This window comes from Trachemys scripta, chromosome 8 (assembly GCF_013100865.1).
Source record: "Trachemys scripta elegans isolate TJP31775 chromosome 8, CAS_Tse_1.0, whole genome shotgun sequence".
Classification (NCBI taxonomy): domain Eukaryota; kingdom Metazoa; phylum Chordata; order Testudines; family Emydidae; genus Trachemys; species Trachemys scripta.
This window is the reverse complement of record NC_048305.1, coordinates 85,628,838-85,654,908: the sequence shown is the minus strand read 5'-3', so window position 1 is coordinate 85,654,908 and position 26,071 is coordinate 85,628,838. Positions and strand designations below refer to the sequence as shown.

The following is a 26,071-nucleotide window of genomic DNA, read 5'->3' as shown; positions in this document are numbered from 1 at the left end:
CGCAGAGCCACTCCACACCCCCTGCACCGAACAGGAGCTGCTCCAGGTAAGTGCTCTGCACCTCCTGCCTGCCCCAGCCCAGAGCCTCCTCCCGCACCCCCACCCTGAGCGCCCTCCCGCACCTTAACTCCCTCCCAGACCCCGCACCCCCACCCTGAGTGCCCTCCCACAGTCTAACTTCCTCCCAGACCCTGCACCCCCAGCCCTGAGCCCCAGGGGTAAGCACCTCCCCAGTAATGTACAGTATATAATGCCTTTTGTCTGCCACAAAAAAATTTTCTTGGCACCTAACCCCCTGCGTTTACATTAAATCTTATGGGAAAATTGGATTCGTTTAACATCGTTTCACTTAAATTTGCATTTTTCAGGAACATAACTACAACATTAGGTGAGGAGTTATTGTAATATCTTTTATTGGACCAACTTCTGTTGGTGAGAGAAACAAGCTTTCAAGCTTACACAGAGCTCTTCTTTGGGTCTGGAAAATGTACCCAGAGTCATAACTAAATACAATGTGAAACAGATTGTTTTGCATAAGTAGTTAACAAATTTCAAGGGATGATTTAAGGTGAAGTGGCCCATTAACACCCCTCCAGTCATAGAGGAGGAAAGATGTGGGGGGTTGTTAGTGGGTTATACATTGTTATAATAAGCCATAAATCCAGTGTCTCTATTCAGTCCATGTTTTTTAGTGTCTTAGTAAAGTTATAAATTTAAGCTTCCAGGCTTGTCTTTTGAAACTGTTGTGTAGGTTCCCTTTGGGTATGAGGACTGATAGGTCAGATGTAGAGTGATCCCTTTGTGAAAAGTGTTCACCTGCAGGTGATGTGGTGTTTTTGTCTTTTATCATTTTCCTGTGTGAGTTTTATTTATTTATTGAAGCAGGTTCTCTTGGGGTATTTGGGTGGCCCGTTCCATGGTGCGATCTACTTCTCTGGTGGGGTGTCCTTGTTCAGTGAAGGCGATTTAGAGCTAGATAGTAAAAATCATGGACTGAATAGAGACACCCCCCAGCTGCGTTCCCTTCCTCCCTCCCCATGCCTGCAGGGGTGTTAAGAGGTCACTTCACCTTGACTGGTCCCTTGAGATATGTGTTAACTACTTATACTAAACAATCTCTTCCACCTTGTATTTAGTGCTCCTGGGGGAATTATGTGCCAAAAAATTAAAAATTATGGGCACAGTATTTTAAAATCTGCATATTTTATTTGTAAAAATAACAATATAATCACACTAGTTTCAATTATTTTGGTAATTTATTTCAAAATACTTGTCAGCATATATGTCTGTAACAATACAGACAACAAAAAAAGTTTCAGGACGAATAGATTCCTTAGCAGGCATATTAATATAGAACTTTGAGTAATAATTAATTTAAAGAACAATACAGAAACATATTTCCCGCGCCCCTCAGAAGCAGTGCAAAGGCTTGGGAGAGTCAGGATAATTGAGGAGCTGAGGGAGAAGGAAGTAATTGCTGGGAAGGAGCCTGGTTGTGAACTTGGTGGGTTGTTGAGTGTGGGTGGGAGACGTATGGAACAGGTATTTTTTGGGGGTGGGAAGGATAGTTAGGGAGTCTCCCCCATGTGTCTCTACACCCCCCATTCCCATTCAGTCCCTGTCCCACTCTCCCCCCCAATAGCCCTTCTGAACCCAAGTCTATGACCCCCCCTACCCGGCCTATGTGCCCTATGCTGTCCGTCTGATTCCTGTGCCTCCTGACCTGGACCTATGGCCAGGGCACTGTGAGGAACACAGCCTCTTCTCTTTCCTATCTCAGCTGGGGTTGCTCCCACCTGGGAGTGAATTTCCTGTTCTAGTGCCACAGCAGCCCCTGGTGGACAAAAGACACAACTGCAGCACTTCCCAGTAGAACGTATTTTCTGTGGAGAAAAAAAATTCTGCACAGGCCGTGAATTCTCCTAGGAGTAATTAAGCTGTGATACTGAGTACATTTCCCAGACCTGCAGAGGAGCTCTGTGTAAGCTCAAAAGCTTGACTCTCACCAACAGAAGTTGGTCCAGTAGTTATTAGCTCACTGACCTTGTCTCCATTATATCCTGGGACCAACATGGCTCCAACCCTACATATTACCTTATATGGCATTTCTGTCTCAAGAATGGAATGACTTGTGGGACTCCCTCCTACAACCCACGCACATAAAAAGTGATTCCCATGGGTCATCTGAGCTGGCATGCTGTTTTACGCTCCCCTTCCCCCAAGCATCCAAAATTAAATTTGTAGTTTTATATTTCTGCACAGGTGGTTGATTGTTGTGCAGCAGCCCAAATGAACTGTATTGTCAAGAAATTTTTGGTTTTGCAGAAGCCCTAATGGAAATCTATTGCATGTGGTAATAAGAGTAGAGACGTTACAAATAATGGAAAAGAGATATTTCAAAGACTGAAAGTGATCTATTTGATCTAATTACAGCTTAGTATTTGTCTCTTTTAGTTGGTACTTGACTAAGTTTCTAAAAGCCTGGTTAAGGTATTCCTTCAGAAACCGATGAACCCAATTCCTGGAATGTTTGGTATTTTGAAGGATGCTTTACTCTCAGGGCTTGGTTGCAGAAGACCCCAGGGGGCTTTTGGAAATCCTTTAATCCATTCTCTGAATACCAAAGGAATTAAGTGACGAGTATAGTTTGGCATAGCTGTAGACCACTAGTTAGGTATGATATCATGTAGTATTTGGAATACTCCTGTGGATTCTGTTTTTATTATCTGTAACAGTGTGGCTCCAGAACACATTTTTAATCAAAGCTTGCAAAAGCAGAATACTTAGTTATCTCCAGACCTTTTTATAAGTAGTAATATTGGAAAGGAGTGTAACTGAATTTTTTTTTCTTTTATATACTTTATGCATTTTAGATTCTCTGTTGCTCGCCTTTATTTTTTCCTTTAAAGTTTGTCTTTGAAGCAAGCCACGTGTTAGAAAACTGCAACTCTAACAACCTTGGAAAGAACATATAACTGCACTCCTCGAATTCTGACTTTAACAAACAAAGGCTGTCTTGGAAAATGAATATAGTGTGTATTACAGAATGATAGAATTATAGGGCTGGAAGAGGAGACCCACGCTGAGGAAGGATGAAGTATATACATATTATGCAATTTACAAGTCATATAGTAAAGGCTCTAAGGTTCACGGAAGCAGCTGTCTGTCGACCTAGCTGCCTCTACACTTCTGGTGGGGTTGAACCAACTACAGCCCTCAGGATGCAAAATTTTTCATAGGTTTGAGTGATGTACTGAGGTCTGTCGGGGACTCGAACCCAGACGGCACGGTTCGTTGTCTGACCGCAGAGAGACAGGCAACACCAGCAAGGTCCAAACACAAGCTCTTTATTGAAGAGTGCACACAACAATAGAAAGCGGCCCGTCTCCAGAGAGAACCAGCCCCGATTACAAAAACTAGTGAGATTATATAGACAGTTCCGTCGCGTCATAGTTAAAGTAACCCAATCCCCCCCTTTACTAGTTAAAAGCTTCTAATATCCATACATATCTATCTTCTTCGACAGTACAAACAGTTCATGATGCCTCAGCAGCTTATCAACTTTTTCATCATGCACCAGAGGCTAGGAGAAAAGAGGGAGTTGAGTACAGATAAAGAACAGAAACAGGGAGTGGGGACTGCAAGTCTCCATATGTCCAAACCATTCCTAGTACATTTGGTATCAGAATGTGGTCCCTTCCTCCTCCCTTATCTCATGCAGTTAGGCAACGTGCCCTCAGGTTTCTCTAAGAGACAAGAAAGGCCCAGCAACCACAGTTAGTTAGCCTAACTTTGGCTCAGCTGGCTCAACAGCCTGTTCTTACACTCCATTTTCCTTGGGCCTAACAGGTCTATCTAATTTTTAAGTGTAGACCAGGCCTAAGGGGATGTCTATACTTAAAATGCCACAGCAGCACAGATGCTCCACTGTAATGCTTCAGTGTTGACACTACCTATGCTAACAGGAGGGATTCTGCCTCCCCTAGAGGTGGAAGCTAGCTACTGATTTATGCTCCCCTTATGAAGAATTCTTCCACTGACCTAGTGCTACGCCAGGGGTTATGTTGGCTTAACTGTTCTTCACAAGGATGTGGATTTTTTACATTCCTCCAGTAGTTAACAGTTAAGAGTTTTCTTGTGTAGACCAGGCCTAAGCGTGTTTTGCTCCTGTTTAAAGTGGATTAAGCTGTCCATGACCAAAGCACTCTTCCAGAACGCGTCCACCTGCGGAATTATCAAGCACAGCTATTATGCTTTACATTCATTCCCTCTCTAAACCCGAATTAACTTTCACGCCTGAATTTGCTTTAAGTTCACCCTTGCAGTTAATTTAGTTCATTTTTTTCTGCATGGCATTGTGCTGCCACAGCTCGAGAAGCTACATCTCAATCTGCTCTTTGGTCTGGGCTGAGTCCCAGGTACGTTAACCCACAGGAGGGCCCAACGTTTATAAAAAGCAGGGGGGGGGGGAGGGAGAGATTAGTGATTGAAACTAAAAATATTTGTATTCCTTGGAAGGAAGCCACAACCCTCCCCCCCGAAACAAGCCTCCCTCTCTAACCCTGCGGGAGTGCAAAGCAGTGTCCCGCCCTGGGCAGAAGGGGCTGACGGTACGTTGGGGCAGCGGGCCGGCTAGGTGGCACTGCTGGCGGCCCGCTGATGCCACCACGGGGCTGCTGAGCTCTCTGCGTTGGGCCCACCGCGGATGCGGGCGCGCGTTGACCCTGCGTCGCGTCGAGTGCGCACGCGCAAGCCGATGCCTGACGTAACTGCAGCTGGGCTCAGCCTCCGTCTCCTGGTCCCTCCCTCGGCACCTGCGCGACTGGGCGGGGCCTCTCCATGCTGCCCCCCCCCCCCGCTAGTCCCTATGACCCCCACGTGGTCGCTCTCTATTGTGCAGGCGGTGCCGGTCAGCCGGGGTCCTCCTGGGGCGGGCAGCGCGTGGGGCACCTAAGCGGAGTCGGGTCATCGCCAGTCAGAGCACGCGGCCCACACTGAGCCGCTAGGGCTAGGTGGAGCTCTGCTGCAGAGTAACCAGGCTGCGCAGGCAGCGCCAAGGACAGCTATGGCGGGGTCTTGAGAGGCCGGCGGGGGCACCGCCTTCTCCCGCTCAACGAGTCGCGGTCCCACCTGTAGGACAGACGGTTGGTGGCGCGTGCGGCGGAGGCTGCTAACATGGTGGGTGGCTCGCTCCTGCCGCGGGCTTCTCCGGGCGGTCTCCTTCCCCGTCCCCTCGCCGCTGGCCTGGCCCGCCCTTTCGCTGCCGGCTTCCGCTAGGTCGGGTCTCATCGTCTGGCCGGGGACACCGGCCTGCGCCCGGCGAGCTCGGTTGGATCCAGTCGCTCCTGGACCAGTTGGTTCGCTGCAGAGCGCGGGAGGCGTCGCCCCGCGGTGACGGTTGTAGAGCCCGGCGCCCGCTGCCAGCCTAGCAGGGCCCAAGCGCGCGGATAGCTGGGCGGCGGCCGCTGGAGTAACGTGGCCAAGGGGGAGGGGTGTGATGGGGCCTGGGCTGGAGATGGAGACGGGGGTGGGGGGAATTGCCCTCAGTCCCGGCCTGTGAGGGACTCGGGATGTGTAACGAGGCAGTGCCGGGCGATCCCAGGCTGGGAGCTGGGATCTGAACTGAGCAAGCCTGACCTGGAATCGGGGCCGCGCTGAGCACGAGGCCCAGTCCCAGCCGCGTGAACCGTAGGCGCATCGCTATGAACCCGTCTGCATGGATTCGCTGCAGAGCGTCCCCTTGATTGCCATGGGAGGTGAGGGGGGGGGTCGTTTAAAAAAATAGTTTGGTTAATATTTATCTGGGTTAGTGGAAATGTAAACTCATCGAAGTTTTTATTTATAGACTTTGCTCTGTCAAATAAGTTGGAAATTTTATCGGGAAAGAATGAAACAGACTTAGACGTCTGTTTAAAAGAAATGAAGTGCTGACAAATATTCAGTTTCGACAGGTACACATAACATGAATTGTTCGCTCTGACCTGTTACGATCAACTTAAGTGTTACTTGTAACAATAATTGGTTTATTAAAAATCAGGTACTGAGGTCTCTTTAGATTGATAATACAACTTAACTTTTTGTTTCTTTTCTTTTCTTTTTTTTTTAAAAAGGGAACACCACAAAAGGATGTTGTTATAAAACCTGATGCACCAAGCACATTGTTTTTGGAGAAACATGCAGATTACATAGCTTCTTATGGTGCAAAGAAAGACGATTATGTAGGTATTTGCTTATTTCACTATTGATAATACTCTAATAAGTGATATATCTTGCCATTTCGTGCACTGATAGGAGTAGGTTGGCAGGTGATGAGTTAGGAAGTTAGGTATCTTTTTGTCTCTGAATGCAAAGGGAAGAGTTAAAAGAAAAGATTCTGTTGTTCTGAGGGGTGGAGATAGTACTTTTCCTTGGTCAATGATGAGACTTGGCATGTATTATCTGACTCTAAAGTTGAAGATCACTGCTTTAGCTCTAGAATTACTCTGAGACCTAGGAAATGTGATCTTTTGCTTATTAGGATGAATTTGTGCTATAGTGATACAACGTCTTCCCAAATATCACTTATGTCCCATAGTTGTATTTCTACCTGCTATATAATGAGCCTCAGCATCACTGGATTTAATCTGGATTATACTAGAAAATGTACGTTGGAATTCAGGTAGCACAAGACAGGTGCGCCTCTCTCTTCCATATATTTTTCCTAGCAAATCAGCATATACCTCTGTCTTGTTAATAGTGAACCTTAGCCAACCAATCCTATCTGGTTTTATGAAAGAGAGACCGTACTCTTATCGGTATATTGTTGGTTGGTCATTCATCCCTCTTATAGTATCTTGTAGGAGAAGATGACCACAGCTATCTGTCACTGACATGGAACCCAGATCACTGTTTTATCACTGTCTCATGAGCAGCCAAAATACTTGTTTCCTCTTTCAGTGCATCATCCAGCAAGATTCCCAGCTAAGAAGTGACAGTCTGGTCCCAGTGAAATCACTGGGAGCTTTGGCATTAGGGCCAGGCTTTCACTCTACATTTCCAAATACAATTCCATGTAACTATCTTAAAAAAAACAGACAGGTTAAAAAAATACAGCTATGCAAATATTGTGGAAAGAATTCAACACCAGGCTAGTGATGAACACAATAATGAAATATCTGTCCCCGTGTGGAAGTGTTCTATCTCTAACTCTGCCATTTGAGTATTTTCCACATGAGTACTGATATTGCTGGCCAAACCTGAGGATTTCCAGTTCATGGGAAATGTTAAGGTTTTGAAATTTCAGGTGAGCCAGAAATTCTGAAAAATCTTTTGGGGAAATACAAACACCATGTGGTGGTATTTCCAAAATGAAATATGCTCCCTGGACCCCAGCAGCTGCTGACTTAAATTGATGTGATTCTTGTCAGTTTTACAGGGATTGGGGACCCCAGTTTCCCAGACTCCTGAGACAGTTGGCTCCATGGTGGCGGGTCTGGAAACCCTGGGAGTCTGGGCTCAAGCCAGGACTCTTGAGGCTTCTAAGCCTCATTTTATAGACCTGGGGAGCCTAGACCCTGAGGGTATACCTACATTGCAGAAAAACAAATCTGTGGCAGTGAGTCTCAGAGTCTGGGTCTACAAGCTCAGGCTTGTCCTATGGTGCTAAAATGTTCCCTCTTGGGCTCTGAGACCCACCCCCATCTCTGGGTTTCACAGCCTGTGTGGCTATGTCTGCACAGCTGTTTTTAGCATTGTAACTCAAGCCTGAGTCTGCAGACCTGTGCTCTACCAATAGCTAGGGCTCTACCAATTTCACGGCCGTGAAAAATGTGTCACGGTAAAATCTGATCTCCCCTGCTGTTGAGAGCCCGGGGCTCCTAGCTGCTAGTACGTCTGTGCTGGGAAGGGACAGGAGTTGTCCTTTCCCTGCAGGGCCGCTCTTGGTGGGGAGATCAGACCCAGCTCCAGAGGCAGTGCAGAAATGAGGGTGATACACTCTCACTTCTTTGCTGCAGAAGCCCAGGAACTGGGCTCCGGGCTCTCTCTCTCTCTTCCCTCCTATACCCCCCCCCCACCGCAGCTCTGGGTCCAGGTGCCAAGCTCGTGGCGTCGTCCTGTAGCCTCTCCTGCCAGGCTGGGGGTTTTCACTCCTGGTTCCTGCAGCTGGGGCAGGCTCGGCTTCTGGGCTTGCCCTGCGCACTGCTCCGGTGCCAAGCCCAGGGCTTCCTCCTCTGGGGGCTTCCGCTCCTGATGGCTGCAGCCAGGGCGGTGGGGGAGACAGATGGCCTGGGCTTGGAGCTTCTGCCCCCTGCCACTCCAGCCAGGGGTCGGGGCTTCCACTACACATGCGCACACACTCCTCGCGGCTTCTGCTGTGTCTCCGGGTGCGGAGCTTGGGGCTTTTGCTCCTGCCACCTTGGCCTGTGAGCAGCTCTGGTTTGGGGCTTTCCCCCTACTGCCATTCCTCCTGGGCTTTGGGGCATCCCAGGCTCGGGGCTTCTTCCCCTGCAGCTCCCGCCAGGGCTCAGGGTGACCTGGTAGGGGCTTTTGACCTGGGGCTTCTTCTGGGGCTGGGGCACTGATTTTTTCTGGGGGGCTCCCTAAATTGGCCAGGCCCCCTGCCTTAATCTGTCCCTGGTGTGGACTAGCAGCTAAGCACCCCTGGCTGGGGTGCTCCCAGCAGCATTTGCAGAGATCCTACCCACCTCCACCTCTGGGAGTTCCACTAAATGCAGGAAGCTGGGAGGATGCTGCCTTCAGAGTCCAGCTCTGAAGGCAGCACAGAAGTAAGGGTGGCAATCTCGGGACTCTGCTACAACAGCTTTACAAAACCTCCCTGCCTCTGCACCCCCCCCCCCATCCCATTTTGGGTCAGGAGCCCCACAGTTACAACACCCTGAAATTTCAGCTATAAACATCTAAAATCGTTAAATTGACCAAAACCCTCTAGTCATGAAATTGACCAGAATGGACTGTGAATTTGGTAGGGCCCTATTTATAGCTGTCGGTTGGGGTTTTTTTGTTTGCAGTGTAGATATACTTTGAGAGTTCAGGATACAGTGGGTTTTCCATGTTTCCATGGCAGGGATCCTGGAAGCCCTGAGAACCCTGGTTCCCTGCTGCAGATACAGGAGGTGAGCCCTTATTACAGCCAGGGCTTTCAGGGTCCTGACTCCATTGCAAGGAGCCTAGAAGCCATGCATAATGGGACTGCCCTTGAGCTGTGAACCAGGTTCCCAGCACTCAAGTAGTGCACGTGGCTTACCTATCCGAGATCCTCAGACCCTGGAACCCTAGGCTCCATAGCAGCCCACCAGGAAGTCTGTGATGCAAGTTTGTCAAAGCACACTGTTGCTTTGAAACACATCTGGTTCAGTTAATTGGCTTTTTCGACAGAACTGTTTTGTTGGAAAATTCCTGACCAGCTCTAATTATTGAACCTCAGATGTTTCCTTGTTTCGGTCTGGCTTGATTTTTTGTGTTCCACTTCAAGTCCCCCAGTGGTCTGGCCTTAACCTTTGTGCCAGAAATACCAAAACATGAGGAATTTTCTCTTGGGAATGAGTACTTGCAGATCCTTTCAAATACAGATATTCTTTAACAATCCTCAGTATGCTGGAGGCATATCTTGACATGTTATGGGGTCAGTTCTGGGAGCAACGTTTAAGTAGAAAATGACATATTGTTAGTTTAGCTGTGTGATGTGTATTACAATATTGGGCAGGCTTATGACTTCAGCTGGGCATATAATGTATAATTCTTTATTAAATTAATCTCTTGTATTCTGCTCGTAGTAGTACTTCTTAGATAAGTTTTAATAGAATTACAAACTAAGCGAATTGGACATTCTAGTCAATTAGTACCTTTTCCCAAAGTAGTCTGTAGCAATTGTGCTTGGGGTTTTTTAAACCAGTTATAAATATCTGTATATATTATTTGATATTCATAAGGCTATGCAGAGAAAATGTACAGAAAAATAAAACTAGATGTTTAAATACGACAGGTCTCCCAACAAGATGGTCTCAATTACGTTTTAAAGTGTGGTGCCTCTGACTGAAACCTGCCTTCTCTTATGCCATGTGTATGGTCTCGCTCTCCTGCTCACCTGTAGCAAGAAAATACATAAATTACTATGGAATATTACAATACAATATGAAAAATCATAGGTAATGCTGATCAAGAAAGATTTATAACCATATATTAAGCTACAATAAATGAGTTTTTCTCTTCCTGTTACTGCTCTAAGTTGCTTTGCTTCAATTTTGGGAAATGGCAATTATGTAATTAACTGAATGTTAGGCTGTTATTTTGAGGGGACCATTTGGTTTAGTAACTTGAGCAAAGGACCAGAGCCAAGAAGATCGTAACTAATGATCTGGTCTGAGCTACTGTCTTGCTGCATAAATATGGGCAAGTAACTTGACCTTATGCCTCAGCCATCTAAGATGGAAAAATTATGTAAAAGGCAGAAATTCACTGAATCAGTTGCAGTATCTTAGCCAGCTTAGAAAGCTTATATTTCTTAAGTAAACAACCTAGAATAAAGTACAATTTGGCTTGTTGGTTGGATGGGGAGGATTTGTAATGGCTAGATCTTTAGTTCAGAGAACTTAGACTAACTTACAAAATTGCAGAATTTACAGAGCCCTGCAAATCTACCGATATTTGCAGCTATATGCATCTGTGGATGCAGTTGTATTGTTTACCATCTTTGCAGCTCGGATGCGGATCCAAATTTTTTTTATCCGAGCAGGGCTCTACTTGTTTATATGTCTTTGTCTGCTTAAGAACTAAAATTCTGTACTACTTAGGAGTACTGTATGTCGGAATATTTGAGGATGAGTGGTGTCTACTGGGGACTGACAGTAATGGATCTCATGGGACAGCTGCAACGAATGACCAAAGAAGAAATTCTAGCATTCATCAAATCATGTCAACATGAGTGCGGTGGAATAAGTGCCAGTATAGGTCACGATCCTCACCTTTTATATACCCTTAGTGCTGTCCAGGTAAATATATAGAAAAGAAAATATTGGAAGTAAGTGAAAACAGCTGCTTAATTTAATAAATTAATTTGACTGTTCTAGATACCACCAAGGTATTTCATTTTTCTGCTGTCACATTGAAATGCTTTATTTGAGCCTGATTTGTTCACTAGAAAAATTGTTACAACTTATAGATTTAGTTCTGTGAATTCCCTAATAAGTTTGTTGCAAGTTAGACATGTATAATGCACCAAGTTGGAAAGCACAAGGTACAGCAGCTTGTCACCTTCAGTGATCATGTACTTCATGTGCACACTTCTAACTATGGTAATGTTTTATTTTCTAAAGAAATAGAATAGTCTACGGAGTTTTCAAAAAGGCTACAAGAATTATGCTGAATTGTATCAACCTCTTTCGGGGTGTATAATAAGGATATATAAACCCAATTTCTTTAAAGCTAGTAGAGATGAATGTTTCCCTTTCCCCTTTGTGTGTAGTGCCTGAATTGAAACTTTTAATTGGGAAGCTTCTGTTTTAAAGATTACTAGTACAGCAATACAAATTTGAGAAGTAAAACATTGATGTAATGTAGATTTTTTTTTTTTTAATTGTAAGCTATTAAACACTTTCTTTTGTGGTGTTGGGGCCCCACGCACAGAGGTTGACCTAAGTGCATCTTGTCATTCTGAGCCAACATATACCTTAGTTTTTTCCCATCTTGCCTGCCTACTCATATTCAGCTAATAATGTAGAGTCTTCTTTCAAAGGGCTGGTCTGCACTGGGGGGGAAGGAGGGGTATCGATCTAAGATACTTCGACTTCAGCTACGTTATTCATGTAGCTGAAGTTGCGTATCTTAGATCGATTTTACCTCGGGTCCTCACGGCACGGGATCGGCGGCCGCGGCTCCCCCGTCGACTCCGCTACCACCGCTCGGTCCGGTGGAGTTCCGGAGTAGTCGGGGAATGTGTTTGGGGATCGCTGCATCGCGTCTTAACGAGACGCGATATATTGATCCCCGATCAACCAATTGCTACCCGCCGATACGGCGGGTAGTCTGGATGTACACAAAGTGAAGGTGTGGTCTTGTATCTGCAGCTGACAGGAAGCCGTACAACAGAGATCCTCCTGATTACACACTACCTCCATTACAGATCTAGGTTCTAACTACTTGTAGAGTCGAGTTTCCTCTGCTCTATACCAAGAAATGTTACCCAGTCCAGTTTTAAACACAAGAACTGGATGAAGTTAGTGTAAAATAGTTTGACAAGCTGGGACCAAATGTATCTAAATGGCATTTAAATACTCTTGCATCATAGATCATTTTGTAGGGAAGAAGTGTTGTGGGTTGTAATCCTTGAATAGGATGAAATATAAAGTAGATGTGTCTGGTAGTGAGAGATGGGGCCCAGGAGTTTCGCAGGTCAATGATGAGCCTTGGCATGTATTACCTGAATCTAAAGTTGATGATTATCACACTTTAGCTCTAGAATTACTCTGAGACCTGAGGAAATTGCTGTGCCCACCCTTTTTTTAGCTTGAGTGAGTACCAGCTATTGTGGGTAGAGAGCCACACTTCTGCTTGTCATAAATTTGGGCACAAATTATTCTCAGTGTCCTAATTGGTTACCACACATTCTGGATCCAGTTTGGGTCTATCCACGCTGGCCAGGCAAAATATTTATATGTAGGGTTCCCAGCCCAGTATAGAGAGGGAATAAGTCTTGAGGTCCTTCCGATTTATTTAAACTCCTTACACTTAATATTGATGTTACTATAAGATAATAAAACCACAATAGATTGCAGCGTAAATATAAAAATTTGCAAATTTAAAATAAAGTCAGGAAAGGCAAATCTAAGGTTCTTTTAGCAATGCTAAACTAACCCACCTTGCACATACTGTATTCATTTATATTGTACATTAAGAATTCTAAACTGCTAATCCAAAATAATAAATAATTGCAGATTACCATCAGAAGCTTAATTTCTGCTTTTCCTGTCCTCCAACTCTATTATATTAACATTGCCATCTTGTGTTCTGTTTGTTTTTTCAATTTAAAAAGCGTATTGCAACACTGGAGTATTATGCAATGCTCTGTAAACTGCAAAATATAGATTACTGCAAACACTGTAGCTGGAATTATGAAGCTGCTAATTTGTTTTCTGCAACTCCATAGGACTTAAATTGCAGTCAATAGATAAAGAGAACTTAGACGTGGATGAAATTTTTCAAAATTTTGTTAAGTATCAGAGGAGTAGCCATGTTAGTCCGGATCTGTAAAAAGCAACAAAGAGTCCTGTGGCACCTTCTAGACTAACAGACATATTGGAGCATAAGCTTTCGTGGGTGAATATCTGCTTCGTCAGACGCGAAAGCTTATGCTCCAATATGTCTGTCAATCTAGAAGGTGCCACAGGACTTTGTTGCTTTTTACAAAATTTTGTTGAAATTCTTCTCCTCTCCACCACCCCCTTATAATCCTGCTCAAAAAAGCTCTTGGAAAAATCTCTATGGAATGCATCACCTGCATTATTTCCTATAATACGACTTAACTAAAAATTTCATAACTTAAAATTCTTCTCACTATTACCAAGCATGTGCTTCTTATTGGGGACTAGTCTATACTTTTAAAGTCTGACAGTTCTTAAATTGTGATTTTGTTTTTTGAATTTATATTTGTAAAAATTTGCCCATCCAAAAGCTTTCTGCACCTTTCCATTACTTAGGTATACATGCTACTACAAGCCCAGAACACTCTTATCTCCTAACAATTCAACCATAATCAGACACTAATAAATCAATACCATGTTCCATGATGCTAGCCTAACTCAAATGACTGTTTAAAACTTTAAAGTGGAGAAAGAGATTGTGTTGAGACCATGCATGGAAATCTTCACCTTCATTTGGGAATTTTAAAGTTTTATGGAATCAAGCTTGTAATGTTGGGTAAGTTGCAGTTAGCTGAAGCTTTCACGGTAGTTTAAAATGTTAGTGATTTATGTTCATCATCAATAAAATGAAGTTCTGGGTTTTGTTTTAAGAAAACTAGGGCTCTGGTTCTCTGGTAAATTCTAGGAAACTTTACCCTTCTAGTAATTGATTTGAGTCATTTTTGTTTTGCAGATTCTTACCTTATATGATAGTCTCCATGTTGTTGATGTAAATAAAATTGTTGACTACGTAAAGAGCCTGCAAAAAGAAGATGGATCATTTGCTGGAGACAAATGGGGTAACTTATATCTTCAGAGTCTCATGGATGGGTTGACATATTTCATATAATGAAGCAGTTAAGAATAAGTTGCTCTGCATGTTTTTTCACTATGTATTATGCATGAACTGCATTTATTTCCCTCACTGGGTAAAAAGGAGCTATTGTGTAACAGCCAGTCACATGATTGCTTTTCTAGATGACTCTAAATTTACAGAAAAATGGATATAAATAACAAAAACTGATCTACCTTCATAGAAGCTTCTGCAAGCTCAAAACTTATTAGAGCTTGTGATGGGAGAGTGCCTTCTCATTTCAGTGTAATTTGTACTAGATATTAATCTTTGAGTTTAATATCTAGTGATTTCTAAGTTGTGGTATATATTTATTGCTTGTAAAAGGAACTACCTCTCTGCATAGTAATGACATAAATCTGTGTCTGCATTCACAGCTTCTAAAAATATTGATCTGGTTGATTTTTATTTTTAAAGGGTATGTTTGTTCACCTTTTCTTCTATTGACATTTTAAAGTATTCTTTATTTTATATAAAATATATTTTAATATTTCAGTATTGTGTCCTGTTGAATATCAGTTACAACAAAACAATTTTCATTTTTCAGTTAATAAAATGAACTGATCAAGATATTTCAACATATGTAAATCCATAAACATCAATTTGCAGTTGACAAGCTACGTGTTGGTATTAAAATGGTAATCCATATTCAGCACCGACTTTTACATTGCAGCCAGTTTTTCATAATATAGTAATGAAATACACAGGCAGGGATATGACCAATACTGACAAGAATGTAAATTATCAGCTTGGATTACTGAAATGCACTATAAATGAGGCTACCGTTGAGGAAAATTCAGGAGCTAAAGCTAGTACAGAATGTGGTTACCTGCTTGATTGGTGATACGAGCTCCAACAAGGATATTATACCATTTCTGAAAAACTGCACTCATTCCCTATTTATCTGGGGTACTGTTTAAAGTGTTGACTTGAGTTCTAATTACTGAGGTCTAATCAACACTGGGAAAAAGATTACTGGTATAGCCACTATAGAAATGTCATAAAAATCACTTCTCTAACTGATGAAACTATACTTGCAAAAGTTTCTAGTGTAGACCTTGCATGAGAGTCCTTTCTTGATCTGTGCCTTCACACCAGCTGAGGACCTTGAGCATTGTGGAGACTGGTGTTGATGTATTCTTGAGGGTCCACTGCTCTTTAACTTGCTTTATCCAAAGTTCTGAGTCTTTGTGGCCTTCAAATTATGATGTTGAAGAGCTGAGTGGGCAATGTGGGTAATTTACTGGTGAATGAATCTCTGTGTTGACATTGTTCAACCAGTTCTCTTTCTATTCAGTGCACATACTGTGCATTGGGTGCTTTTTATAAACTGAAAAATTAAATAGCATATTTACAAATTTCTCTTAACTGAAGGTAAGCCTGGATATTTATCTGGCAACCACTAAGTGATCAAAGGATTATTAATTAATGGTTACATACAGATCATTTTATATTTGTTTAGTGTGATCCTATTGGGAAATAATGTGAATGTATTGGCTGGTGGAGGAAAATATTGGTATAAAGCATTGGAGTGTTTTCTATTTAATATTCAGGGAAACACCCATGTTTAGTGACTTACTGTGTTCTTTTTAATAGCATGCATCCTCTGTGTGTGTGTGTGTGTGTGTGTGTGTGTATATATATTTTATTATCAAAACTAGTTCTCTGTAGTTATACTGTTTTCCCCGCTTCTTTCTAGGAGAAATAGATACAAGATTCTCTTTCTGTGCTGCAGCAACACTAGCTCTTTTGGTAAGTTCTGCAATAGGGTGGATATTAGATACAAATATTTAAGTTTTCTGTAGATTGCAGATGAACGATGCTACAGTAGCTATACTTAATTTACTTGGTGGTAGTATAAAATATTAAAGAGACTTTTCTGACTTGCAGGGGAAGCTAGATGTCATTGATGTGGAAAAAGCAGTCGAATTTGTTTTGTCCTGTATGAACTTTGATGGAGGATTTGGTTGTAGACCAGGTTCTGAATCGCATGCAGGGCAGGTAAGTGCTGTTGCTTGCACATTGAAATATTTTAAATTAGCAAAAAATTCTCATATCTAGTTTTTATAACTGTTTCTAAAACCTGTCAGCAATGCAGACTTGAAGCACTTTTGTCACTTCCTAAATGTATGTAAAGAACTTTATTCCTTTAAATGACACAAGTACAGAATTGATCTGTTAAGAGGTCTAGGAGCTGAATTTTGTCCCTAAAAATCCATATCTGAACCACAATTTTGTATAGTGGTGTGAATCTTTGTTTCAAACATCACAAGGATGAGTTAAAAATGTAACTAAAGTTCCAAAAGAAAAACAAGTATGTAGCTGTTCAAAAAGTAGTTAGCATTCAGATTTGTTAGGGAGGAAATATCTCAAGTTTTGTAATATGATTAGAGCACAATTTTGAAGTCATTTACTTTTTCTCTGTTAGATTAAGCATATCAGAACTTTTTTTGTACTTCACTGGCTTGCACATTAATCAAATGTCTTACCTTCTGGTAGCAAAAATACTTGTTTGGCCCAATTATAGTTATAGTTCAGGTGGAATTTACTGTAGATTCCACTCTTACCTTTTATTCTAAAGTCTGATATGTTGCAGAGGTAACTTGGTTAACTTCTTGATGGTGCTGGTGGAATTTCTTTTAAGGTGACAGGCTAGCTGGAGGTAAGGTGAAGGGGTACTAGAGCTAATTAAGAATGGATAAACTAGGGTTACCATATTCAAACATTTAAAAAAGAGGACACTCCACGGGGCCCCGGTCCTGCCCCCGGCCTTGCCCCAACTCCGCCCCCGGCCCCACCCCTTCTCCAACCCCTTCCCCAAAGTCCCTGCCCCAACTCTGCCCCCTCCTCTGAGCACCCCGCATTCGCCCTCCTCCCTCCCGCTCTGATCTTGGTTGGGGGTTGCTAAGTGCTTCCCTGCTCCCCACTCGCCCTGCAGCCCCTACACCCCCCTGCTCCTGCAGCCTCTATGCCCCCGCCTGCCCTGCTCCTGCAGCCTCTATGCCCCCGCCTGCCCTGCTCCTGCAGCCTCTATGCCCCCGCCTGCCCTGCTCCTGCAGCCTCTATGCCCCGCCTGCCCTGATCCTCCTCGCCCTGCAGCCTCTGCTCCCCCACTCACCCGGCAGAGGGAGAGCTGCGGGCTCCACGTGGACTCAAACACTGTTCTGTGCTGCTCTGCGGGGGAGGAGGGAGCGGGGAGGGGGAGGGACTCTGGCTGCTAGAGGCCCCAGTGGCTGCGAGCGGCTTTCAATCAGGTCCCGCCATCCAATCAGCCGAGCCGTACTCTGCATGAGGGGAAGGGGGAAATCCCAGACATTTCTACTTGATTAGAAATCCCCCCCACTTCTCCTCCCTCCCCCCCCCCCCCCCCCCCGATGGCCATTTAACGCTGAAAAAGCCGGACATGTCCGGGGAAACCCGGACGGATGGTAACCCTAGATAAATGCCAAGCAAGATGACCTGTATGACTTCCTCTAGAAACTTTACATGTAACTTAACTTTGGATGAAGTTGATAGCAACACTTACTCCGAACCTCCAGTTGATAGAAATTAACTTTAGCACATTTTAGTACTATTTCAATATAGATCTAATCACAATAATCAGCTGTTCATTTTCCATAATTGTGCTGAGCATTGTAATTTGGAAGGATTTACTTGTTTAAATGAAAATATAAAAACTACTCAATGTTGAGGAAACTTCATTATTTATGAAACATGCAACCTAAACGTGTTATAGTCCCCCTCCAAAATAGTTTTTTTTTTTTTCTAAATCTCCTCTAAGGTCCTGCATACATTAAGAAAATACCTTAACGTTCAATCTGATTTTTTTTTTTTTTAGGGCTCTACAAAATTACATTTTACTTTTAATGACAACTAGAGTACATTAGTAAAATGTTATCTTCTGATAAGATTTAAAAAAATCATAACAGTGGAGTAGTATGTTCACTTTGTAAACTGAACACTTAGTTAAAATAAGCAAGTTAGAAGACTATTAGCATGATGTGAAAGAATAGAATCCTGCTTTGTGATCCTCCTACATTTAGTCTATTACATGCTACTTAAATACACATGAACTTTATGTCTGTAATTTTAGATCTATTGTTGCACAGGATTTCTGGCTATAACAGGCCAGTTGCACCAAATAAATGCTGACTTGCTGGGCTGGTGGCTTTGTGAACGTCAGTTACCCTCTGGGGGTCTCAATGGAAGGCCAGAGAAGGTATTTGGTTCACTTTTTTAAAAACTTTTACTCTGCTTAGTGTAGAAGCAAAAATATTATTTTTCTAATTTCTGGAAAATATCATGGACCTCCTTTCAAATGCTGTTGCGAAACTTATCAAATGTTTTTCCTTTTAATCTTGATTCCCTTGCTGTATCATCCAGTATGGGCCCCTGTTTAAGAAGAAGCAATGTTCTCAACATAGTTTAAGGTCTCAAAATACCTTGCTGAATCAGGGCCTGGCTATATTGTGATATTTTATGAATGCTGTATACTACAGGATTTATAAATGTTCGTTCATAAAGTAACCAGAAAAATACTTTGGATTTATAATTTTTGTAGGACTCCTTGTGTGTCCAACAGTTGAATAATGTAATGTGGAATGACTGACTTGCAAGTGGAGACTTCTTAGCACTAGTTTTCTTAATGAATGCAGCAGACAAATGCTTTCAAACTTAAGAGTTTTTTTTGTTTGTTAAATTATTAGTTGATACTGTCCTCATAGTCTCTTGTCCCTCTTGGCCATGAAAACGAAAATACCATTTAAATGAGTCTCTTCTTCAGAGCCAAAATCCTGTCAAAGAGACTAGCAAGGTTTCAAAAGCAGCAGAACACTTGTGATTCTGCTGCTGGGGGACAGGAGGAGGAGGAAGGGCATCTGTGAATAAGCTGTGTGGAGGAACTCGGTTCTCTGCCCAAGAAACAGCGCTCCAAAGTTGCTCAGTGATGTTTTGATGATATGGCTAGTGGTTTCACAAAACCTAGTGTTACTACTGCAACCCATGTATTTAAAAAATGTAATACTCTACTAATATATTTATTTGCCAGTTACCAGATGTATGTTATTCATGGTGGGTGTTAGCATCCCTGAAGATAATTGGTAGACTACATTGGATTGACAGAGAGAAATTGCGCTGCTTTATCTTGGCTTGCCAGGATGAGGAGACTGGAGGATTTGCAGACAGACCAGGAGATATGGCAAGTTCATTTAAATGTACATTTTAGGTTGAAATTCAGAGTTTACAGGTTTGCGAAAGGCTTTATTTTATATATACTAAAATTTAAACCAATGCAGGTAGTACACAAAGTATGAACAGGGTAATGCTACCTTAGCATATCTGTTTCCTTGAGGGAGCATGTAACAGTCTTCGATATCTGTTGACTATCCCATGCTGAGAATTCAGGACCCTTTCCCTGTTTAAAGCCCCAGCAGATGGCTGAAAAAACATTTTGTTTAAAAGCAACAGACTAATAAGATTGTAGGCTGTATTGCAGTTGTGAATGTTACCTGTTAAAATGTTACTGTAAAAAGAGAAGTAAAAGCTAAAGATGTTTCCTTTAAATAGACTTGTCCAGTTAAATTTGATTTTTTTTTTCCAATTAAAAGTGGTGTTGGAAAACATTAAGAATATATGCTCTTGATATTTATAGCTTAGAACAGGGGTTCTCAAACTTCGTTGCAGCGTGGCCCCCTACTGACAAAAAATTATTACATGACCCCAGGAGTGGGGACTGAAGCCTGAGCCTGCCCAAGCCCTGCCACACCGGCAGGGGGAGCCAAAGCCCAAGGGCTTCAGCCCCAGGCAGGGGCCTGTAACCTGAGCCCCACCAACCAGGGATGAAGCTGAAGCCTGAATCCTGTCACCCAGGGCTGAAGCCTTTGGGCTTTGGCCCCAGGCGGTGGGGCTCGGGCTTCAGCCCCCGGCCCTATCAAGTCTAACACCAGCCCTGGCAAACCCAGTAAAATGAGGTCTTGACCCACTTTGAGGTCCCGATCCACAGTTTGAGAACCATTGGCTTAGAATTTAGCTAAGACAAATGTGTCAATTTAAACAAAAAGCATTGGATAAACTAAAGATGAAAGTGAGCTACATGAAAATGGAAGGTGAAAATAGCATTTAAGGTTTTCCATTAAAAATTGTCAGTATATTTAAGGTCAAATTGCAATCTGGTCATCAATAAAAGTGTTGTGGCAGTTATTGTGAAAATTGAATACTGCTGCTACGAAAGCTAAATTCTCTATTTGCCTTGTATTTACCTGTGAGACTGAATACCTTTCCCAGACCTGAGGAAGAGCTCTGTAGTTAGAAAGCTTGTCTCTCTCACCAGCAGAATAAATTATATTGCCTTACCCACTTTGTCTCTCTAATACCCACAATCGTGAATGTAGTTAGTTTCTCCCTCCCTTATTTGCTATAAATATATTCACAATAGTTAGCTGTTTCAGCAATTACTTGTTCAGGCTTGTCTTGTCTTAACTTGGGCCTGCCCATGTCTGCTAAGTTAACCCTACATGTGTAGCAGGAAGCTTTTTTTTATGTCTCTACGGAGAATTAGAAAGTAACATTAACTTTGGGTCCATGCAGGGGCCTGCCCAGCCCTCTATGTAAATTTAGAGCAGCCTCAGAGCTCCTTTTAGCTTACATTTGGCTTTTAATGGCCTATGTATGGGCCTTAGAAAGCAGAGAATAGCTAGTGCTGTGCATTCTGGACATTTCCATGATGTGCCTGCTATGCCAACTCTTTGAGGAAGGGACAGTCTTTTAATTGTTTTGTTCAGTACATTAGGCTCTGGTCTGAGCCTGGGCTTTTAGGTGATATAATATCTGGGAGGCTGGTAGCTGGGTCAGCGTAGAGCCCTTAAACCAGCTGTAAACTGGCCAACGAGGCCTCCGGTGCAAATGGTATACGCATGGGGGGGCTTTTTCCACCTAATTTATTGCTTATTTACGCTGCAGAGCAATGTAAGGAGCTTTAGTAAGCTGTGAACTAGGTCCTAAGGGTTTGTCTTTAGAGCATAGTTAGCTCAGGCTCTTACTTGGGTATTGTCCACACACATAATCCTGTCACCTGAGCTAAGTGGTGCTCTCAGTTTGGGCTAGGTGGCACAGTTGGGGATGTAGGTTAGAGCCCTGGTTTCTGATTTCACTAGGGTTGGCAATGCCCACTTTGCAGAGAGGATACAGGCTACATCACTGAAGGCATACCCTCAGCCTAAGGGTTTAAGTAAGTAGCCTTCTATGTTGTCTATGTAGGGGATATGCAAACTGTTCAGCAGCCTTCTGGAAAATCTGTTCCTAATCTCATGAAGGAATCTCTAAATCTCAGAGAATTGCCTTCTACCTATGTTTTCTCTTCTCCTATGCCCCATTTTTCCTTCTGTTTTCCCTCCAGTTGTGTATTTAGGTCCCTTTGACTCCCTCTAAGACCTGTCAGCACAGCTCTATGTTCAGAGAGATTGCCAAAGAGCAATATAATGTTGAGTAAAAAATACGGAGTTTATGGCAGAGCTGATTTTAGATCATCAGGTTAGCATGTAACTTTTACATTATATACAGTAGAATCATGAGGAACTAGATTTACCATGTTGTAACTTGCATAGAGGAATTGGTGGAAAGAGCTGTCAGACTTTCCATTATCTGCATGCGTGCTATTGAGTTCAGGTTTAAAAAAATTTCTGGTGGCAACAAACATCATCAGTTCAAACATCTCAAAATTGTATCCTAAATGTATACAATTTGAAGCTGGCTATTGGTTTCTTTTAATGTGTGTGAATATTTACTTCTGATATTTTAAAGTAATTGCATACTAAAAACCAGGAAGTTGTGCACTTCCATTGTTCTCTGAAATTAAATCTTCAACCACCATTGAGCTTTCTCAGTCTCTTCTAGCAACTCAGTCATCTTATTGTCTCACTGTAAACTCATCCAAAGGGTTTTAGTTGTCAGTGTGTATAAATTAGTTCTTAATTTTTTTTCCAGGTGGATCCTTTTCACACCTTATTTGGAATTGCTGGCCTATCATTGTTAGGAGACGAACAAATTAAGCCTGTCAGTCCTGTTTTTTGTATGCCTGAAGACATCCTTCAAAGAATAAATGTACAGCCTGAACTTGTGAGCTAGACCTTACAGAAGCAAAAAGTTGCTATGCTCAGCTGCTTTGATTTCGTTGGTTGAAACTCATCTGAAACATACTTGCATATATTTTTCATTTTAATGTGTTTACATCAGTACAGTAAAATTATCACTGTACAGTAAACCTTGTCACTTTGTGGATTGTGTCAAAATGGCTTGTTTAAATAAATTATGTGGATGTTACATGTATTGCAGGTTCTGTAACAGATGAAAAACATTTTTATCTGCATCTAAATATGTGGGCCTGTGGGCTCTGTTTGTACACTAACTCAAAACAACAGCGTATTAGTCACAGTAATAGAGTACTTGAATGACTTGATATTTTTTTGTATTTCCTACAATATCAATCATAAAACATTTGTCTTGATAATATAAGCATATATTGATAGTGAATTGCCCTGAGCACTGTATTTAAGAGAAGCAGAGAAAAGATACTTGTAGTTAGAACACTTTGATGTTAGTGGACACATGTGCATTTAAAACATCCTGTTTAGGATATACCATCATTTTTATCCAATACTGAAACACACAAGTTTTCTTCTCATAGCAATTGATAAGTGTAAAGGTTTTTGTTCTCAGCAGATACAATTGTTACCTACCAGTAAAGTCCTTTATTAAAGAAAATATTTTTACTACTGGAAATACAATATAATTTGTGTTGAGTGTAGATTGAGACTTGCAGGTAATAAGCATTCTACAGATCACCTCTCCACAGTAGTATGACTTGCCAAATGTGCTGCTAATTGAAAATTTGTCATTGGTTTGAATTACTACTTCATTAGCACTTGAGAAAATAGTTGCGAAAGGAATAATATCAAAAATAAGCTATGAAAAATATTTTCTGAAGGATGAAATCGTTTTGTCTTCATTGGCGTGCTTAAAGTGCCTCTACTTTACATCCCATAGCATTGTGTGTTTGCATCTGGCCACCATGTTCTGACTGAGAAGGACTAAGAAATTCCAGTTGGACCATATTAAAGGTAATTGTGAAGGAAAAAATAGCCTTTAACAGTCCCCAGCTTATTTATAGTTTAAAGATGTCCTAAAAGGTTTTTCAAAATAGTTCTCCATTTTTTAATAGAGTGGTCAATGCAGAGCACTAGTCCTTATTTCATTTGGCTTATTTTAAGGCTATTTTTCTTTAAAAGCCTTTTTGCCAGTCAAACTTTTTTTTCTATATTAACGGGTGGTTCTTTTAGATAAGAAAATATATTTAAACAATGACTAATTAGAATACTAGTTTGCTTTGTATACCTTTTCTTACCAGTAGTCTTGTCTTCCACTTTAATTACAATATTATATAGAATTTTTGGAAAGATTCTGGTACTGTATATTGTAGTCAATCTAGCAATGTGTATCACTACACATATGCATTATCTGTAAATTGAATGAGAGATAATCTTCCATCAATAAAGCATCCAGTGAAGAAAATTAGTTGTTCTTTAACATGTGGAAGTTAAAGTACTTAGTTTCAGTGCAGAGTGCATTGGTATCATTAACTACCTCATTTTATCTTCTTAAATGTTAAGATTTTCAGCTCACTTTGTGGAATTACAGTAAGATATTAGTACTGTCTTTGGTGACAGCTTGTCTTTGCATGTAGAGATCCTTTATTAAATGTTTTCACACACTTGTTTCTATAATTTATTGATATTTTTACACAACTTCATATTGAAGTATCCTTCACTGCATATATTTAAAACACATAATCATTCATGGCAGCATAGCTACTAATGTCCTGGAACTACAGTAACAATTTTGGGGTAAGAAGGAAGGTCCTCTCATGAATCAGTAACTGGTTAACACAGGAACCAAAGGTTTGGATAAATGGTCATTTTCAAAATGTAGAAAGGGAAAGAGTGGTATCCCTCAGGGATCTATACTGAGACCAGTGGTGATCAACAGCTTGATAAATCATCTAGGAAAGGGTAAACAGGTGGCAAAATTTGCAAACAATACAAAATTGCTCAAGATAGTGAAGATCAAAGCTGACAGTGAAAAGTTAGAGATCTCACAAAACTGTGACTGGGCAAAAAAAGGCAGATGGAATTCCGTGTTAAGTGCTATACATACAAAATGATGGTGTCCAAATTAGCTGTTACCAATCAAGAAAGAGATCTTAGAGTCATAGTGGATAGTTCTCTGAAAACAGCAGCAGTGGTCAAAAATGTTGGGCACCATTAGGAAATGGATAAATAAGACCGTAAATATGACAATATATTAAATCCATGGTATTCCTACACCTTGAATATGGTGCAGTACTGGTTGCCTCATCTCAAAAAAGATGCATTAGGATTGGAAAAGGTACAACACACATGATTAACGGTATGGAACAGCATTATGAGACGAGATTAAAAAGATGGACTCTGCAGCTGGATGCTGCCTCTTGGGTCCTAGTGCTTGTTAGGCTCCCCTTCTATCCTGTTTTCTGTACAAGGGTGAGTGGCCGTGGTGGGTGAGGGGAAGAGGCAGTAGGGAAGGAAGCCAGATGGGATTGGACGGACGGGGGATGTGGGAGTGAGGGGCAAGGAAGGGGATGGGGCAGAAGAAGAGGTAGTGGAATAGGGGGAGAAGTGGGAACCAGCATGCGGTGTCCCCTCAGCAGCAGGGGCTCCATTAAGCAGGCCCCTCAAACTCCCACCCCAATGAACCCAACCCACCCTGCACCTGGACCATGCTGATGAGCCCCCACACCCAGATGCCTACCCGAGCCCCAATCAGCTGCACCTACACACCACTGAGCCCCCCCACACCAGACCTCCCCTGCTGAGCCCCAACCACCTTCACCTGGATCCCTTTGCAGAGTCCCATTGCCCCTGAACCCAGAACTCCCTGCCCCAATGAGCCCCTGTCCATCCAGAGCCCCCACTGAGCTGCCCACACCCAGATTACCCCCACACAGAACCTTCTCACCTCAGACCTGGATCCCTCCATACTTGGATCCTGCTGAGCTGAGCCTGCCTGTCCACACCCGGTGCACCTGGCACCAGGGTGTTTCTGGGGCAGGCGCAGCCCTTGTGCTGTGTCAGGGTTGGGTGCAGCCTCACCACCGAGTCCCTGTCCTCGGTGTGGGGTGGGCTGCAGGTGATCTCTCACCTGCATGAAGCCAGTGGCCTATGCTCCCCACTGCCATGCTTGTCTCCACATTTATTGATAAATAAATTTTGCTGAATTAAAAAAATGTTACTTTTTTAGTACATAATTCCCTCAGGAATAAGGAGGAGGAGCTGAGGGCTCTCCTGGAGCAGCTGCTGCCTGTCTGAAGTGAATCCCTAACTCACTGAGAACCAGATGGGCTAGTCTCACTGGGGCAGCAATAGCCTCTCCTTAGGGCCCCCTGTAGAAAGCAGATGGGGAGCTGGCCAACTGGTAGACCCCAGAAGCCTGCTGAGGGGAAAAGGCCATTTGCCTCCTTGAAGACCCAACAGTGAAGCCTGGGGCCACTGAGGGCATGGAAGAAGGGGTCTGTGGCAGCAGGGGAGGAATAAAGGAGACCTGGTCTGTAATGGCCAGGGATTCACAGAGTCTAAGGCCAGAAGGGGCTATTGTGATCATCTAGTCTAACCTCCAGTATAGCACAGACCATAGAACATCTCAAAATAACTCCTAGAGTGTACGTTTCACAAAAACATCTAGTCTTAATTTTGAAATGGTCATTGATGGATACTCACCATGACCCTTGGTAAATCGT

General features: G+C 42.6%; 1 protein-coding gene and 2 non-coding genes across 9 annotated transcripts; all 3 read left to right on the top strand.

Moving 5' to 3' along the window:
• Positions 1-24,013, top strand: RABGGTB (Rab geranylgeranyltransferase subunit beta). Of its 7 annotated transcripts, none has more exons than XM_034778713.1 (10): positions 5,047-5,178; positions 6,111-6,218; positions 10,791-10,988; positions 14,089-14,194; positions 15,947-15,999; positions 16,138-16,248; positions 18,341-18,466; positions 19,295-19,444; positions 21,399-21,472; positions 22,228-22,350. In XM_034778713.1, exons 1-9 carry the CDS (start codon positions 5,176-5,178, stop codon positions 21,462-21,464), a joined length of 921 nt encoding a protein of 306 aa, XP_034634604.1. In that variant the 5' UTR covers positions 5,047-5,175; the 3' UTR covers positions 21,465-21,472; positions 22,228-22,350. The 7 variants fall into 7 exon arrangements, with proteins under 7 accessions (XP_034634610.1, XP_034634604.1, XP_034634603.1 ...); XM_034778717.1 differs by lacking the exon at positions 21,399-21,472 and adding an exon at positions 9,983-10,145 and having other exon boundaries at positions 5,151-5,178; positions 22,228-24,013; XM_034778719.1 differs by lacking the exons at positions 5,047-5,178; positions 21,399-21,472 and adding an exon at positions 1-46 and having other exon boundaries at positions 22,228-24,013.
• LOC117882324 lies at positions 6,410-6,492 on the top strand. The gene has a single exon (XR_004646982.1). It is a non-coding gene; the product is annotated as a small nucleolar RNA SNORD45 (small nucleolar RNA).
• On the top strand, positions 12,387-12,471 carry LOC117882323. Its single transcript, XR_004646981.1, has one exon. It is a non-coding gene; the product is annotated as a small nucleolar RNA SNORD45 (small nucleolar RNA).
• Positions 24,014-26,071: the final 2,058 nt, after the last annotated feature.